Raw genomic sequence first — 18339 nt, forward strand, 5'->3', positions numbered from 1 at the left:
GCAAAGAGTGATCAGGCTATGAGGCATCGGTGTCCTAAAAGCAACAACCCAGGCATGGCCGCTCTCCTTTCCTTCCAGAACGAGTCAACCAGGGAAACAGTTCATTGGATAAACAGTTATGAAGTTTGTGACGCAGGATTCGCGTTTGAGTGATGGGAGACAAATCTGCATCTGTGATGGTTGGGAAAAACTTGGTGAGAAATGACTGGCTGCTTTTGAATAGAAAGCAGGAGTGGCAGGCTGCCCGGGGATTCTGGCCCGTGGCTGAACGGGCGCGATGATGCTTTTATAGAAATGACTTGAGAGGGGATTAGTTGAGAGGCGAAGATAACAGGTTGTCATTGACTGACTGTGACAGGCAGGCGACAGGAGAACGGAACGAGGAGGGGTATTTAGTGCGGCGGAGTTGATGTTCCTACATAACATGAAGCTTGGTTACATTGACTGTACATTAACCGTAATGATATATTGTAATTGATGTGGCAATATTGATCAAGCCTTAAAGGAACAGGCCACCGCTTTTACATACTGAGATATGTTCTTACCTTAGTTTTGACGAGTTCTTCAGGACCTGTCTGATCTTCCCCCGTGCCTTCAGTCACGTAAACACAGCGCAGACGGCGTTAGCATTTAGCCTCTCCCTCTCTCCTCTATAGCTCCAAAACAGGTCAAGATAGAAGCTACCAAGCTCTTCCACGTTTTCCCTATTTAAATATGGTTACGTGAAGTGTTCCACTACAAAGTATAATTACACAAAATCAAACAATGTGGATTTTCTAAGCGGATAAAAGGGGGGACTATATTGTAAGGCGTAATAATACCAGGAGTAATTTGGCATCCGCACAGTAAAGTGAAGATTGTGGTGTCATAAAGCACTGTAGATATAGATACAGACGGCATCTCTGGAATCGCCCATATATGGTCATTTTTGAAAACAGTTAAGGGGGAAAACAATTTTGAAAAAATGTATATTTTCTCTAATTATTCAAAAACTACTTTAACAAACGCTGAAATATGAATATAGTTTCTACTAAATAATGATACAAAGACATGGGGAGGAGCAAAGTGGTTCAACAGCCCATAAATACATGAATAACGGAGAATGCTAACTTGATGCTACATGTTGGCATCGGGCTAATGCTAACGGTTAGCTAGCGCTTGCTACAACTGCCGTTATTTCACTTCTACTGAACAATCTGCTGTGAGAAAATATCCATATGGGCCCGATTTACACTTGACTTTATTTGTATGTGATAAATAAGTTGATATTCCAGCAGAAAATGGCAAAAAAGAGTGGAAAATTGTGTTTATCTAAAGATTCTATTTTCCCCCTCGGCGAAGCCACGCCCCCTTCTATGACGAGATGCCGTCTGTATCTATATTACGCTATGTCACTACTTTTCATTCTAATCACATGATACTGTTTGATTTGGAGCCTTCCTTAAACATAATAGTTTACATTGCCCTTGAGCTGCGTAGTGACTGGATCCGTCCATTATAACAGTTATTGTTGATACAGACATGCCAGTTTCCAACAGAGAGAATGACGTGTGCTTGATTGTTACACGCTATTACCTCCAGTCGCAGGATTTCTGTCCTAAAACCTGAAATGTCAGATGTGATGGGGCCAATTATAATGACAGCTGCTGCACAAGTTACTGCGAATAGGAATTCAATGTCTCAGGACAAGAGCGGTGTTTCAAACCGACTTGAACAGACAGCTAAAGTGAGGCGACGTGGGATTTCAATACCACACCGGGCTTATTAGCAGTGCTGGGAAAATGACTGTTTTAGTTTAGTTTAGATCAGGAGTGGGCAAGTTTGTGGCGTGGAGGGCCGGAAACACCAGGGGCCGAACCTCACCATAGTAGCCCAGAGTAAAGAACTTTCTTCTGCAAATGCCAATGTTTTACATCAGTGGTTCGCCATCACTCGCCATTACCCTCAGATGACAAGTTGCGACCTAAATAAAACTGTCATTTGCCGTATATCGTATGAAATATTGTATTTTCCACAAAGATTTTTATTTAACAAGCTGTAGATGTGCTTTAAAGAGATCAGAACAACCCAATAACATTCCTTTTAATCTCTTACCCTCCGCCTTATTTCCTCCAGTTTGCCTTTACCCAAATCTACGCGAACAAAGCGTAAAAACGAGGATGAAAAAGTGACAAAAAAGAGCCACATAAAAGTGACAAAAACATATCCAAAACCAAAAAAAAAGCAAGGAAATTGTAGCCATGAGGAAAGCAACAACAACTATGAAAACCAGACCAATAAAAGCAACAAAAACGCGATCAGTTTTGTGGGTCTTAGCTTTCAAATGTACTTTAAAGGGGGGGGTATTATGCAAAATTGACTTTTTCAAGCTTTCCATCATGTTATTCTGTCACTCCCTCATTAAAAACATGCCTGAAGTGTTGCCTTGGCACATTCACGTATTTCTGAGTAATCTGTAAAAACTCTGATGGCGGCCATTTTAGGGATAGGTTTGCCTGAGTCCTCCTAGGAACGCCCCCACCTCCTGGAGACGCCTCCGAGCTTTCGTCACCAGCCGAGTAACCAACCACTGCTCCTCAGCAGAACCCCCTCCCCACTGATGCCACAGACAGCGTGTGGAGGGGGCGTGTCGGAAAGGCTCAGAGGTTCGTGACCTCTTAACTCCCGCCTGAACCGAAAGGATCTTTTTCCTCACTTCAACAGATTTTTTTTCCACCATTTTTTTTGTTGGATATTCAACTTATTTTTGTAACTTTTTTGGTCATTTTTTGGTCATTTTTTGTCACATTTTTTAATCAATTTTTTGTCATTTGTTTGTAATTTTTTTTGTCACATTTTATCAACTTTTTATCAAATTTTTGTAATTTTTTTTGTAATTTTTTGTCAATTTTTTTCCCCTTTTTCGTCAATTTTTTGTCAATTTCTTGTGACATTTTTGTGACATTTTTGCCACTTTTTCATAAATTTTTCGTCACTTTTTTGTCACATGTCCATCATTGTTTTCGTCTCACTTTTTTGCCCCTTTCACAGCTTTTTTCCAGAAGCTTTTGGACTGGGGTAAAGCCAAACTGGAGAAAATGTGCTCGGTTCAGGTGGGAGTTAAGGGGTTAAACACACTCAGGTGAATGAATGCACTGAACCCCCTCCCCACTGATGCCACAGACAGCGTGTGGAGGGGGCGTGTCGGAAAGGCTCAGAGGTTCTTAAAGGGACAGAGGCCTATTTCAAGACATTCACTACAGCCATTTTGAGAGAGACATTTTATACAAGGCAGTTATTCTAATTTACTGCATTTACAGACCAACAGAAGGTTTGGTCATCATTGTAGTGTGATATAGACTGGTGCTATGTGACTGAAAAAAGCATAATACCCCCTCTTTAACTGTTATAATGGGGGTCGCGCCTCCAAAACGTTGAGAACTACTGCTTTAGTGCTTTCGGTATTTAATAAATGAGCCTAAATTCTTCTTCAGCTGCTCCTTTTTTGTGACAGGAAACGATCAGAGTGGCCCATCTTCAGATTTGAACTTCAAAACTGATGTAAGCGATGTCAGCCTTTGCCACTGGTCACAACTTGTCCTGAATTAAATCTGTGGGATATAACAAATTGCAATGCATGACTCAAAGGAAACTCCTCAATGAAATAAAACTCCCTCGTCGAATGCTTCTGATTTGGAGGCAGCGGGCGATCGGAGTGAGGCTTTCGCAGAAATAGGGCACTTTGCCGTAAGACGCGGTGCGACTCGGCTGTGGAGTGGCGCGGAGCAAAGATGACTGCGCGAACAAGTGTCGAAAAGAGAGAAGACACGATCTGAGATAGAACGGGAGATAGACGCGGGATGAGAGGCCGAGGTGCTTTTCAAGAGGTAATGAAGTCGAGTTATCAGTCCCGTATCCAGCGCATCAAAGTTTGGTCTGTGCACCAAGTTACTGGGCGGGATTTCAATAAAGTAAAGCCATGTGTGGCGCTATAGGAGCTTTTATACTGTAGTACAGAGAGCCAAGTGCATAAAACATGTGTAGGTATGTGGCACCTTTTATTGCAAATTAGCAGAGGTGGGAGACTCGAGTCGCAATTTTCGGGACTTGAGACTTACTTGACCAAAGCTCCGAAAAGACTTGACTTGACTTGGGACTTGCTGTTTGTGACTCGAGACTTAACTTGGACTTGAGGCCAATGACTCTCAATGACTCGCTGTGACTTTATAGTTATTATTTATTTGAGTGAAACTGTGGAAAGATCAGGATTCATTTCATAAAAGCAGCGCATCTATGTTTACATTATGGTGATCAGCCACATGCGTGTTCGGTTTTAGAGCGTCTGATCAATACAGCGGGAAAAGGCAGAAGGAAATTTCTTTGGATGCATTAAAAGTTTTCTAAAGACAGTGAAGAGGAGGAGATTTACGGACAGGAAAACGTTTGAAACAATGGGCTGGACCTACAGCGCAGACGGAGCCTCCAGAACCACCATGTAAGAGCTGATTATGCAACAGGAATCTTGGGGCTTTTCGATGTTTTAAGGCGTTCACACAAAGTTTGCAGCATTTAGAGGTTATTTTAGTGACAGCGGGACTGAAGGCTACGCGGGATCTACTTTGAGCAGGGGCGAATCCGAGTGTACAGGGGCTGGGGCAGCACAGGGGAACCACTGACAGAAGAACTGCCAGAAACTAACAAAAAAAATAATATTATTTTATATTTATATTTCACACTGCAGGGAAAAACTGCTCATGTTTAAAAGACTCTGTTTCATTTTTCTTTAAAGTCGGCCCCCCGGGCCCCCTTCCTTAAAATGCTGTCCCAGTAATTTTGCACATAGACTGGAGCATTTAAAATATATATAGTTTGAAAATGTTTAGTTTTAAATATTAATTAAACTTTAAATCCAAATCCATGAGATTTCAAAAAGTTTGATTTTAGCCAAAATTTTCAAAATCGCTACATCTTGAGAAAGCACTTGTTATTTTCAAGATTAAACACATTTTGAAAAGTCGATACGCTGGTGTTTGTGACTTGAGGTGACTTGCCGGCTAAAGCAAGACTTGACTTGACTTGACCCCATGACCGATTGACTTGGACTTACTTGGGACTTGCATTTAGTGACTTACTCCCACCTCTGCAAATGAGTATTATTGGTTTAGTATTATGGACTGTGGGTCCCGCACTCTCTTCCCAGTTTCTGTTTGACGCGCTTGTATTCATAAATGTAAACATCTACGTGTGTGTTCCCTTGTGTGTCACAGCTGTGTCAGGTCCTGAGCGCCACCACCATGCTGTGCCAGGCCCCGGAGCTGGCCATCAGCCTGTCCCGGCAGCTGGACGTCCCGGAGAGGCCTGACGAGTTTGGCTTTAAGCTGGATGATGTGCAGGCCCTGATGGCGCTCAACAACACCAACTTCATCTACTACCCCAACCCCGAGTTCGAGCAGCTCAGTGTGTCCGGGGTCCTGGAGCTCAAACCGGGCTCGCCGATCATACTCAAGGTAACGGAGGAGGCGGACTCGGAGGTTTACTTTGGAGATTCTTCGCTTGCAAATTACTTTATTTATATTATTATTCCCCATTATACTAGGGCATGTGGCTCTTGGCCAAACAGCGTGCGGCTCTTTGCATGATTGGATATGTTTAATACAGTGCGGCTCTTTGCAAAATAATTGGTAAATATTTAAACTGTAACAGTCTTTGACCAAAAATCCAACCATAGTCCTACAGACCCTGTTTCCATCTCTACACACATGAAAGAGAGTCTGTATCTCCCTCCTTTTCGAGGCGACGTGTAAAAGGTGCCCGTGCACCCTCACTCAAAGCGGGATGTAGGTTAAACAACAGGCAGGCAGATTGTGGCTCTGGGATCAGCTTCTGCTTTTCAGGTTTCTGATCAGCTACTCTTTATTTGATGTAATTTGGCCTCATATTCACAGAAAAAGATCAACATTAGGAAATGGAAAAAAGCGTATGATGCGAAGCGCGACCTCGTAACGAGGAAATACGCAAAGTCATGACTTTTCTTTCACACGTGCTATAACTGTAGCAGATGCAACTTAAAACAGACTCTCCTCCAGAGGCTCCTGGTTAAAGTTTATGAACTTTGTGCAGCCTAGAGTGCCTTCTCTCTGCACAGTCCAGTCAGGACGAAGCTGCAGGCACAGAGCGCACAGGCCAGGGGCGGATCAGAGGAGGGGGCTCAGTGGGCAGGGCCCCACATACAAACACACTCCAGCATAAAAAAAAAGTGAAAAATCTAATTCTGTCTCAGTCAGAGCAGAACAGCATAAAATGTTAGTTAATATACATGTATTTCAATCTTGGTGAGGAGTAAAACCCTTAAATCTAACACAATTATTGAACAAAAAAAGCAAAAGGCATAAAGTTATAGTTTATTGTGATTAAATATAACGGTCACATTCTATTTAATCACAATAAACTACCGCCCCGGGATCTCGCTAATGGTCGGTGCCTTTTTTGTGGCTCTTCACAGGATCAAGGTTGAAAATTTCGGCTCTTGGTCTCTGACTAGTCGGCCCCCCCTGTACTAGGGTAACACTAACGCTCTCATTCTTAAAAGTCGACTAAAGTGTCCTGCCGAAGTTCACAAAAGCTTAATAGGGCGTCAGTGGCGCAGTTAATAGAGCGGGTCGTCTCATGATCCGAAGGTTGGGAGTTCAAATCACAGCTCTTGAAGATGCAGCTCTTGTCCTTGGGCAAGACACTTCACCTACTTTGCCTCCAGTGCATAGACTGTAAATATAATAGACACTGTCAGCTCACTCCTCCCTGTTTGCCATAATGACCACGTTCGAAAGGGAATCTATAGCGGATTTACAGACTCCTCCTACCCAGCACTATATATAAATCTGTATATAAACAAAGATCTTCTTCTGACCATGTATGTTCCTAAAAAGGGCATAAGGGCGGGATTTTCATTGTAGACTCGAGTAGTTCAGTCGCGACCACACCCGCACCGTTAGCTCTAATGCTAACGGCCTGTCAATCAAAGTCCAGCCCTCATTAGTGTAGGAGACTTCTAGAATGTTCCTTACGAAAACCAGCCTGCTTTACAGTTACTTTAAATGTATGTGTAAAATGCAATGGTTTCTTATGAAAAACTGTCTTGTTCTGCCGTCCCTTTATGGAGGTACTACAGCAATGGCGACCCCGAGCATCGTGGTCACGAAGAAGAGCGGCCATTGCTCCAGTGTCTGTGCACATAGGTGTAGGAATGAGAGTGTGAATGGGTGACTGGTTCCTTAATGTAAACCGCTTTGTACCTAATGAAGGTAGAAACGCAAGAGGAAAGTATCAGTATAATACAAAGCTTCCTCTGTCACTAATAACCTTTCTACTAATAAATTTAAGTCAGCGGTTTTGAACTGGTGTGGCATTGGGAGCCTTCATTGCCTTAGAATGATGAGCCAAGACCCAAAGAATATTATTTAAACCAGCCCAACCATAATGTAAAATGCTGTATTTTCAAATCAGAATTGTTGATACTTTTCTAGTAAAATAAATGTGGAATGGAATGTTTCCTGCTTGCGGCCCTTCTGAAAGTGTTTTTAAAGTGTTTGGTCCCCCTCCCCACACATTGCATTAACTGGATGCTCTCTCTTTACAGGGGCGCAACTTCCTCCCACCAACCAACAGTGGGAACGGGAAGCTGAACTACACCGTTTTCATCGGAGACAAGCCGTGCATGCTCACAGTGTCTGAGACCCAGCTCCTCTGCGAGTCCCCCAACCTGACAGGACGCCACAAAGTACTGGTAAGAGCTCCAAAACATGCACTTCAGAAAAGACCGGCTGTGGCATTTTTTACGAGGAGTGACCACAAAAACGGGCAAATGTTCAAAATCCATTATGCCGATTTGTATATCAAGCCACACCGTCAGATTTTCCACAAGCCACGAGTTCAAACCTGTGGGCGATTCGCTGTTTTTGATAGAAATGAAAGCTGCAGCAGATAAAAGCTCTGAGTTTCCATCACGTGGCTGTCCCCCAGAGGTACACTGAACCAGTGTTAATTTTGACAACATATTTTATTTTAGTTTTATTCTAAGTCTTTTGACTAAAATGTAATTTAATTTTCGAGATTTTCAAAAAAAACGTTTAAATTTTAGTCTAGTTTTAGTCGACTAAAATTGCAAGTAAATTTAGTCGACTTTGCTTTTATAATATTCATTATAATCATATTTAATCAAGGTCCTCGACTAAATGGAGCTTCTCCCACATAAATAAAGCTCAGAACTGTTCATTTGCCAGTGAATTTAAATGATATGAGGCTCTTTCAGACGGTCAATAGAAGTTTAATTCTAGTCTCTCCTTTTCATTTTTATTTAGTCTTATTTCAGTCGACGAAAAAATATCTGGACATTTTAGTCATAGTTTTAGTCTCAAGAAGAAGAAGAAGAAGAAGAAGAAGAAGAAGAAGAAGAAGAAGAAGAAGAAGAAGAAGAAGAACTTTATTTATATTCACCTTATTCCGGAGGTTCGCGTTGGCGCCGCCATGAATAGTTCCCGCCCCTTTTCTCCTCTGTGTTAACATGGGGCTGGAGAAGTCCACATAAAATCAGTCACTACATGAAAACAAAGCCGTTTTCAGGCGCACAGAGAAACGCTGCAGTGTCGACATGTCGGTGCAAATGAACATCGGACATTTTGCACAAATCAATCGACTAAACATCAGATTTGAGCGGAGAATATTTCCCCTCGTTCTCCGTTAAAATGAACGGGCTTCGCGCTCGACCGGAAGTGTCTGGACAACGAGGCGCCGAGACAACGCAAAAAGTGGCAAAAGTGGGCGGGGCGGAATAAGGTGAATAGCGCCTTTCACAGACATGGTCACAAAGCGCTTTACATGAGACAATTGTACATTCACTCCATACTCGATGGTGTAAACTACGTTTGTAGCTTCAGCTCCCCCTGGGGGAGACTGTCAGAAGCGCTTTCGCGACTACACACGTCTGCGCCAACGGTTCCTCTGACCACCACACTCACACCCATCATTCATCCTGGCCTATTGTGCATGTTTTTAGTGGTAGGAGAAACCGGAGTACCCGGAGGAAACCTACACAGACACGGGGAGAACATGCAAACTCCACACAGAAAGGCCCCGTCCCGGTGGGAATTGAACCCGGACCTTCTAGCTGTGACTTCTAGCTGTGACTTCTAGCTGTGACCGCTGTGCTACCGTGCCGTCTCATGAGAAACTTTTAATTTAGTTTTAGTCCAATTTTAGTCGTCAAAAATATCACTTTGACTAAAATTAAGACTAAATATTATATTCGACGAAATGAACACTGCGCTGAACGTTAGGGAACCTCCTCCAGAAGAGGGCGCTGTCCAAATGAAGCACATTTTTGAGCGAGAAAATGCCGTCATGTTTGAAAAAGTGCCACCCCTTTCTCTGAGCTTGACCTTCCCCCCCAAAAAAACCCTGCAAAACCTCAATTTTACCGCTCCCTCAAACACAACGCAGGCCGATCGAATGTTTTGTGTCATCCGAAACTCTGCAAAACTTTTAACTCTACGTCAGACGAAGCTGCGGTCAAGCAGGCATCCACCAAAGCCAGTGATACATAATAGATAAACCGAGAGTGGCTTCTTATCCGTCCAGTGTCCACTTCCAGACAGAGAACGGGCCTAATCCGATCAGCCGTTTGGTGCCTGTTATAGCCCACCACGAGCAGACAACAGACAAACAAATGAGCGTCCAATAAAGAAAGGGTAGCGCTCGGCAAACTCAATAAAGATCCATTTGCGGCTCGGACTGGGGCCACTTTGGGCGATCCGCTTCCTGGTTTTTCCTTGAACTGACACAACGTGGTGAAGTCCTGGCCGTAGAGATAGACACATTACTGTAAGCAATTAGAGCTGAAGAGTCAAAGTGCTTTTATGGTTTTGTTGGTGCTTTTGATCTATTTCGATGTGGCAGATTGTATCAAACTTCTTATCCACCACAAGGGCTGCGCAATTTGGTCCCACTTTGCTTTGCAGCTCAGGAACAACCCGGCCCAGACGAGGGGGGAAGAAAACCTCTCATGGGAATCACGATTTTTCACAATTGTTTCGCCGTTTTCTGGCGGACGATGAACATATTCAGCACACGCAAATAAGATCAAGCCAAAAGTCACAGACCAGAGCCGTGGGAAGATACTTTTTCTGTGCATAAATCCTATTTATTAACCTCTTAACTCCCGCCTGAACCGGGAGCATTTTCTCCAGTTCAGCTTTACCCAAATCCTGTAGGCCAGTGTAACGCCTCATTTGAAAGACCTACAAAACTATATTGATCTTTTTCCTCACGTCAGATTTTTTTCCATCACTTTTTTTGTTGGGCAGTCGTCACATTTTTGTCAAATTTTCGTGACTTTTTTGTCAAATTATTCATTTTTTGGTCAAATTCTTATCACTTTTTCGTCCATTTGTTCTCAATTTTTCGTCAAATTGTTCGTACTTTTTTGTCAATTTTTTGTCACTTTTTCGTCACTTTTTCGTCAATGTTTTCTCACTTTTCATCCTTGTTTTCATGTCAGTTTTGTCGCTATTTTCACACCTTTTTTCCTGAAGCTTTTGGATTGGGGTAAAGCTGGAGAAAATGTGCTCAGTTAATATTGCCTGCGGTTCACAAACTATCCACCAGGGGGTGCTGCAGCGCCCTCAGCACCCTGGGTTCCCACGGCCTTGTCACAGACAATTGTCCAGTAGTAGCGAACAGGGGCGGACTGGGACTGAAAAGCGGCCCTGGACTCTGACCAGCCTGGCCCAAGTGAGTGTAAATGCAGCACTTCCACAAAGACATATTTTAACCTCTTACCTCCCGTCTTAACCGAGTGCCTCGAGTTCAGCTTTACCCAAATCTAAAAGCTTCTCAACTGGAAAGCTAAGCCTACAAAAGTGATCGCTGGTGGGGGGGTAAGAGGTTAAGAAGCATGACCATATATGGTCATTTTTGAAAACAGTTAAGGGGGAAAACAATTTTGAAAAAATGTATTTTTTCTCTAATTATTCAAAAACTACTGTAACAAATGCTGAATTATGAATATAGTTTCTACTAAATGAAGACACAAAGACATGGAGAGGAGAAAAGTGGTTCAACAGCCCATAAATACATAAATAACGGAGAATGCTAACTTGATGCTACATGTTAGCATCGGGCTATTGCTAGCGGTTAGCTAGCGCTTGCTACAACTGCCGTTTTTTCACTTCTACTGAACAATCTGCTGTGAGAAAATATCCATATGGGCCCGATTTACACTTTGCTTTATTTATGTGATAAATAAGTTCATATTCCACCGGAAAATGGCAAAAAAAGAGGGAAAAATTGTGTTTCTCTAAAGAGTCTATTTTTCCCCTCGGCAAAGCCACGCCCCCTTCTATGACGAGATGCCGTCTGTATCTATTGCTGGGTTGCAGGTTCTAGAATGTGATGATGTCATCGGACCCGGCGGGGGGCAAGAGCCAGTTTTTCCTATTTACAGCATTACACGTTCACAAGTCGTAGCTAAAAAGTAAATATATGAATAAAAAAAAAACATCATTAATATCAGTCACTGGGTCCATGATCTCTCTGTACAAGACCAAAAATTTCCTCAAAGACAAAATCATTTTTCCTCTATGTAATCGTATAGGCCTTTAGAACGCTGTGATGTCACCTGCAACCCAGCAATTTGCACATTGCATTTAAGGTGCACATGAACTCACTCTTTGTTGGACAAATTGAAAATGTATTTGTAAATTTGACTCTTCAAGCTAATTTAGTGTAGAAAGCCTCTAGCGAGCTATTTGAAGGGGGGCCGCAGATAAACTCTTCTTCTGCAGGCAAGCAAATACACATTTTAATGCAGCGGGCAAACAGTAAGAAAAACTAAACCTAAAAACTAAAAGCTTGAAATAGAATATATAGAAAAAATAGTAAGAAACACACTTTATGTCTTGGCCGAAAATGAAACGAATCTTTCCCCTCTCTCCAAGGCTCGTGTGGGCGGCATCGAGTTCTCCCCGGGTGTGGTGCACATCACCTCTGACAGCCCGCTCAGCAGCACGGCCATCATCGGGATAGCCGCGGCCGGCGCCATGTTGATCCTGGCCATCGTCCTGGTGCTGATCGCCTACAAGCGCAAATCCCGAGAGAGCGACCTCACGCTGAAGCGCCTGCAGATGCAAATGGACAACCTGGAGTCCCGCGTGGCGCTCGAGTGCAAAGAGGGTGAGTGTGAACAGATTCCAGAAATACAGTGACTAAAGGTCAGCGCACACTACACGACTTTTATGCCCGATTTCGCTCTAATTCTCAGTCGTGCCGAGTCTAATCGAGTCGCGTCTAGTCGAAGGCGGTCACACAGAGTCGGGTCATGTAGTGTGGGCGGTAGAAAGACGCGACTAGACTCCAGTCGTAGTAAAATCAAACATGTTTAATTTTTAAGCCCGATTTTGGACGCACGGGAGAAACGTGGGTGATTTTACCGACACAAATGTGAATGACAGAGTGATATAAAGACAGAAAAACACCGCCGCGCCTCCTTTTTTTCACTTCTCTGTTAAACCAGCGGCACAAACAACTCATTTCATGGCCACAGCCCCACAAACGAAACAGCACAACTTTATATCACCAAAAGTTCACGACAACCACCTTTTCCAGCTACATTTCAACCACGAACAGAGTTTAGCGGCACTTACTGAGTTTGGAGACGAACTGTTTAGCTTCACCTCGCTGCTAACGGCGGCTAGCCTCCCCGCTTTCTCCTCCGTTTCCTCCATCCTGAGGTTGACGCTCGTCTCCTTTTCTTATTAAATCCACTGAAATACGTCCCGCTTCTTCCTGTCGCCAACTTTTATCTCCATTTGGCAGAACTATAGCCCAGTTGAAGCTTCGTAGTAGCAGTAAGCTAGCGCTGCGGTGTTGTGACATTGTTGACATTGTTGACCAATCGGGACACACACGTTTTGCCTGTCTTTGCGGATTTGGGGTCAGTTTTGAAGCCGTAGAGACGACAGACGCGCTGTGTTATAAAACATCAGCTGTTTGTCAGAATCGTGTGTTCGCTCTTACGATTCTCAGTCGTTAAGTGTGAACCCCCAGACGTTCGAAAATCGCACTGAATCCAGTCGTGAAGTGTGGACCCCCCATTCTATATAAAATCGTTTACCACTAGAAAAGTCGTGTAGTGTGTGCTGACCTTTAGATGTGGTTTTAAAGGGACTATACGGAGTTTACAAATGGTGCAAATGATCTAATTTCCTCCACCTAAATGTTCCTCCATGTCCTGATGTGTAGAATGAGCCCAGACCTGTTCACCACAACTGCCTCTAAAATCCTGCACTGTCACTCAGAAAGGTGTTGTTTCGGGTCCGAAGTGCCGTCATGCACGAGCTTAATATAGAAGCTGCAGTTACACGTATGACCTGAGGTGGCAGTAGTGAGTATAAAATGGCTAACTTAAAAAAGAGTTAACTTGAAGTGAAGAGTGACGTGTCGAAATATGTCAAAAACATCCCACAACAAGCCCAATAATCGAGGTCAGGGGCGGCCATTACTTACGAGTAGATCCCATTCAAACCAAGTAGATCATGGAGTTCTTTCTCTCCAAATCCAGTTTATTGGCCTTATTGATCAGTTAAAAGATATACAGCGCATTAGGCCAGGCCTTGCTGATTTAGAAAGTAGCTCGCAGGCCAAAAAAGCGTGGACTTCCTTGATCTACATCAAAACTAAACTAAGGCCCCGTCCTTGCGAAGTTCGGTGAGGACTAAATGGCGTTTACGTGGCGCCGTTGTTACGATGGTGACATCACAGCTCCAGAGTGGTGTCTGATCCATAATCTACTGACTTTATATTGAGTTTAGTCATGGATCTATGATGGTTTTACTCCGCTCCTTTGCTCCACTGCCGTCCACAAACCACAGGCGACAATCAGAGCCGTGGGAAGATATTTTAGTTAGGGGGCGCTGAGGGACAAAATGCATAAATCCTATTTATTAACTTCTTAACTCCCGCCTGAACCGAGAGCATTTTCTCCAGTTCAGCTTTACCCAAATCCTGTAGGCCAGTGTAACACCTCATCTGAAAGACCTACAAAACTAAATTGATCTTTTTCCTCACATCAGATTTTTTTTCAGCACTTTTTTTGTTGGGCATTTTTGTCAAATTTGCGTGACTTTTTTGTCACTTTTTCGTCAATTTTTTCCTCCATTTTTCGTCAAATTTTTCTCATTTTTTGTCCATTTTTTGTCAATTTTTTGTCACTTTTTCATCAATGTTTTCTCACTTTTTTCACATTTTCATCATTGTTTTCGTCTCAGTTTTGTCGCTATTTTCACACCTTTTTTCCAGAAGCTTTTGGACTGGGGGTAAAGCTGGAGAAAATGTGCTCGGTTCAGGTGGGAGTTAAGGGGTTAATATTGCCTGCAGTTCACAAACTATCCACCAGGGGGTGCTGCAGCGCCCTCAGCACCTTGGGTTCCCACGGCCTTTGACAACAATAGAAAAACACGAGTCAGTCTGTGTTTTTGGACTGACAGTAAAAGTCACTGACAGGTTTTTACGTCTGAAGAATAAACTCTCCTCCTCGTCTCTTCTGTAGATCCTAAATCCTTGAATCAGTTTCATTTTCTCTGTTTACATTCCACAAACTGCGCATGCGCCCTCTACATCTTCTTCTATTATCTGTGTTAGCGTCACAGCGCCTCACACAGGCCGGGAAGATGAATTGCACCGTTTTCACAGACCTGAGTCGACCCATGTGGACGCACACATTTACTGAGCTGGCTTCGTGCTTACAAAGAAAGTTTTTGTCTTCATGTGGATATAGCCATGGATAATTTATTGTGATTTCAAGTCATTTCAATACTCATTTTTATTGTGTGTTTTTTGGTTGTTGTTTTTTTCAATCTGTTATTGTAGATGAATCATTACTCTTCCCAATGAATAAGTAATGGATATTATTTTATTGTTTGTTGCTGCAAAAGAAAAAGTGAATCTCAATGGAGGTTAGAGGAAAAAAGGGTAAATTATGGCGGGACAAACCAACAGGATAATGGGGGGGGCAGACAGGCGTGTGTTAGCCTCCATTCTCTACCATTGACTGTTGTCATTTCAGAAACGTAGGAGTCGGTTCTTTTAGGGTTTTATTTTACTTTACAATGCATTCACTCATCAAACTCTTTGTTGAATGTTTTCTCTAACTGAAGGACTTTCTTCTTCAGCGTTCGCGGAGCTGCAGACTGACATCCATGAGCTGACCAGCGATCTGGACGGAGCCGGGATCCCCTTCCTGGATTATCGAATGTACACCATGAGAGTGCTCTTCCCGGGCATCGAGGAACACCCAGTACTCAAGGATCTGGAGGTACTGTGGACGTTTTGTAGATAGATAGATAGATGGATGGATGGATAGATTTGCAATAAAGGTCCATGTGTCTCAGAAAAAAAAAAAAAAACTAAGGTTGCGAGGACTTCGGGGTTAATTTTTGTTATAATTCTCTTTCTATAATTGATGCAGGAGCGTGCGCCCCTTCTCCTGTCAAATGGTAATGCAATTAGCCTCATTTGAAAAGCCGTCACAAAGCGCGGGCGAGCGAACAATGCGCCGGGTCACAGTGGGTGCAACTGATGCTGAAGTTGTTTGTGTCTCCGCCTGGTAAACAAAAGCCTCTCTACGGCTGACAACAAAAGCGAGTATGGCAACCCCCGAATTGAGATCGCACTCACTGCAGCTGCCGTGTTTGTGTAAGTGTAATGTTTTAGCTTTTGTGTCGTACTCTCATCCAAAAACGTACCTGGTGGAGCTGCGTCGTGCTTCGTTAGACACGCACCTCCTTCTCAAGAGTCTGAAACGTTCACCTCCCACCGAGCAGAGGATGAGTCCAGGGCTGGCTCTGAATGTCCACACTAGTCCCTCACCCCCTATAGGCCTGCACTACATAGTAGAACATATGGGGCACTGATTCTGTTGGGAATTGTTGCCACTACTTTCTCCACCTGTGCAGAAAGGAGTGTGTCCTGATCCCAGCAGAATGAATGCACTATACCTGCTATATCTGGGAATTATCCAACTTTATTATACGGCTCTTCACAACGTAAGTAGAAGCTCCGTTGATTTGAATGGGATTTCCCAACGTTCTACCGGTCATTATTTTCTGATAAAGAACCTCTGAAAAAAATAATGACGCTGCCAATGGTAACGGAGTTGGTGCTTTCATATCACTCCGCGCGTACGTAGCAGCGACACTATCTGTCCCGTCACTGAGAGAGAAGTCGGGGAATCGCTCGTGAAGTTATCGTGAGTCTGACTTTCAACTTACCCAGAGATTCACCACCATTCCTCCAACTGCACCTTCAACTAAGTATCTAGGTTTAGCTGCTAGCCTTGCTGCTTCTAGCCTAGCAAAACGTTGCCGAGCAACGCGCAAACTTTTGGGAACTAGAGAGTCATTGGCCTCAAGTCCAAGTTAAGTCTCGAGTCACAAACAGCAAGTCCCAAGTCAAGTCTTTTTGGAGCTTTGGTCAAGCAAGTCTCAAGTCCCGAAAATTGTGACTCGAGTCTGTCTCGAGTCAAGTCATGTGACTCGAGTCTCCCACCTCTGCTATAAACTAATTATATTTGGCTTGGACGCACAAATATTTACTGTATCTGAAGTCCATGAACAACGACCGGACCCAGCCTGAGCTCTTCTGAATTCAAAGTTCGCGGATTCTTTCTTTCCACGGGTTATTTCTCCTGCTCCCAGTGAAGGCATTCTGAGACAGCGGCCCTTCCTCATTTATTATTCCCATTTAGGCAAAGCAGGTTTGTTTGTAGAGAGCAATTTGTGCACAAATTAATCAAAAGCGCATTAAGGAGTGCAGATTTTAATTATAAAATGTATAATATCGATGCAGAGGAGCCCAATAGCAGTTATATGAATGTCCACCTTAATAAAGTCCATTACATTTGCAATTAGGGTGATTTTTTTCTGCATAACTCAAAATACAAATTGGAGGGCGATCCGATAGGAAAAAAAAAGAAAGAATCAAGTCTTGTATCCCCAGCAGTGACAGTGATAGACAGCTATAATTGAGCAGGTCGTCTTTGCCCATTAAAAGAATGATGGACTCCCGTTTTAGTGGCCTCCGGGCTGGCCACTCTCTCCCTGATGAGAAATTCCAAGTAATAAGCAGTATTAATTATATTTTAATTGGTATAAACGCTGAACTGTACTGGCTGCATCGCGCGTAATGGGGGCCTAATGGAAAAGCAGCAGGCTCGTCTTTAGCGCTTGACGACCGCCTAATTGTTATTGATGTGTCAGAGAAAGCGAGGCAGGCTTTGGGTTCAGGAATTTAAAAAGGCTGGGATTGGCTCAAGCGACATATCAGGACCTGTTCAAAACCCACTCAAATAGCATATCCTTATGTACCTGTGGGGGCCAACTACATGTCGTTTACATCTGAAAGTATATCCATAACCTTTGCTGCAGTTTGCTGAGATTTACATTCATTCTATATTTAGGTAGAGTGAAAATTCTATAGATACAGACGGCATCTCGTCATAGAAGGGGGCGTGGCCTCGCCGAGGGGGAAAATAGAATCTTTAGAGAAACACAATTTCCCACTCTTTTTAGCCATTTTCTGGTGGAATATGAACTTATTTATCACATACAAATAAAGTCAAGTGTAAATCAGGCCCATATGGATATTTACTCACAGCAGATTGTTAAGTAGAGGTGAAAAAACGGCAGTTGTAGCTAGCGCTAGCTAACCGTTAGCATTAGCCCGATGCTAACATGTAGCATCAGGTTGGCATTCTCTGTTGTTCATGTATTTATGGGCTGTTGAACCACTTTGCTCCTCTCCATGTCTTTGTTTCTTTATTTAGTTGAACCACCTGAACCGAGAGGATCTTTTTCCTCACGTCATCAGATTTTTTTTCTATCATTTTTTTGTTGGATATTCAACTCATATTTGTCACATTTTTGTCATTATTTCGTAAAAAAAAAATTTAAATCAGATTTTTGTCATTTTTTCATCATTTTTTTGTAATTTTTTTGTAATTTTTTGGTCAATCTTTTATCAATTTTTTGTCCTTTTTTTGTCATTTTTATGTCAATTTTTTGTCTTTTTTTTCGTACATTTTTGCCACATTTCCATCATTGTTTTCGTCTCAGTTTTGTTGCTCTTTTCACACCTTGTTTCCAGAATCTTTTGGATTGGGGTAAAGCCAAACTGGAGAAAATGTGCTCGGTTCAGGTGGGAGTTAAGGGGTTAAAAGCAAAGCATCCAAAAACAAAAATGTGCTGGAAAAGCAACAAAAAAGCGACAAAAAAAGTGACAAAAACACAAAAAAAGTGACAAAAACACAACAAA

The 18339-nt window shown here is 42.9% G+C and overlaps 1 protein-coding gene across 2 annotated transcripts in view; it reads left to right on the top strand.

Moving 5' to 3' along the window:
- The window catches only part of plxna4 (plexin A4), a 478637-nt gene that overhangs the window by 367855 nt on the left and 92443 nt on the right, over positions 1 to 18339 (top strand). For both annotated transcript variants that reach the window (XM_079552367.1, XM_079552368.1), the window contains exons 17-20: positions 5247 to 5486; positions 7616 to 7762; positions 11970 to 12204; positions 15201 to 15343. In XM_079552367.1, coding sequence (XP_079408493.1) covers positions 5247 to 5486; positions 7616 to 7762; positions 11970 to 12204; positions 15201 to 15343 — 765 coding nt within the window. The remainder of the gene's footprint in view (positions 1 to 5246; positions 5487 to 7615; positions 7763 to 11969; positions 12205 to 15200; positions 15344 to 18339) is intronic.

Source organism: Gobius niger (assembly GCF_951799975.1).
Source record: "Gobius niger genome assembly, chromosome: 2".
NCBI lineage: Eukaryota > Metazoa > Chordata > Actinopteri > Gobiiformes > Gobiidae > Gobius > Gobius niger.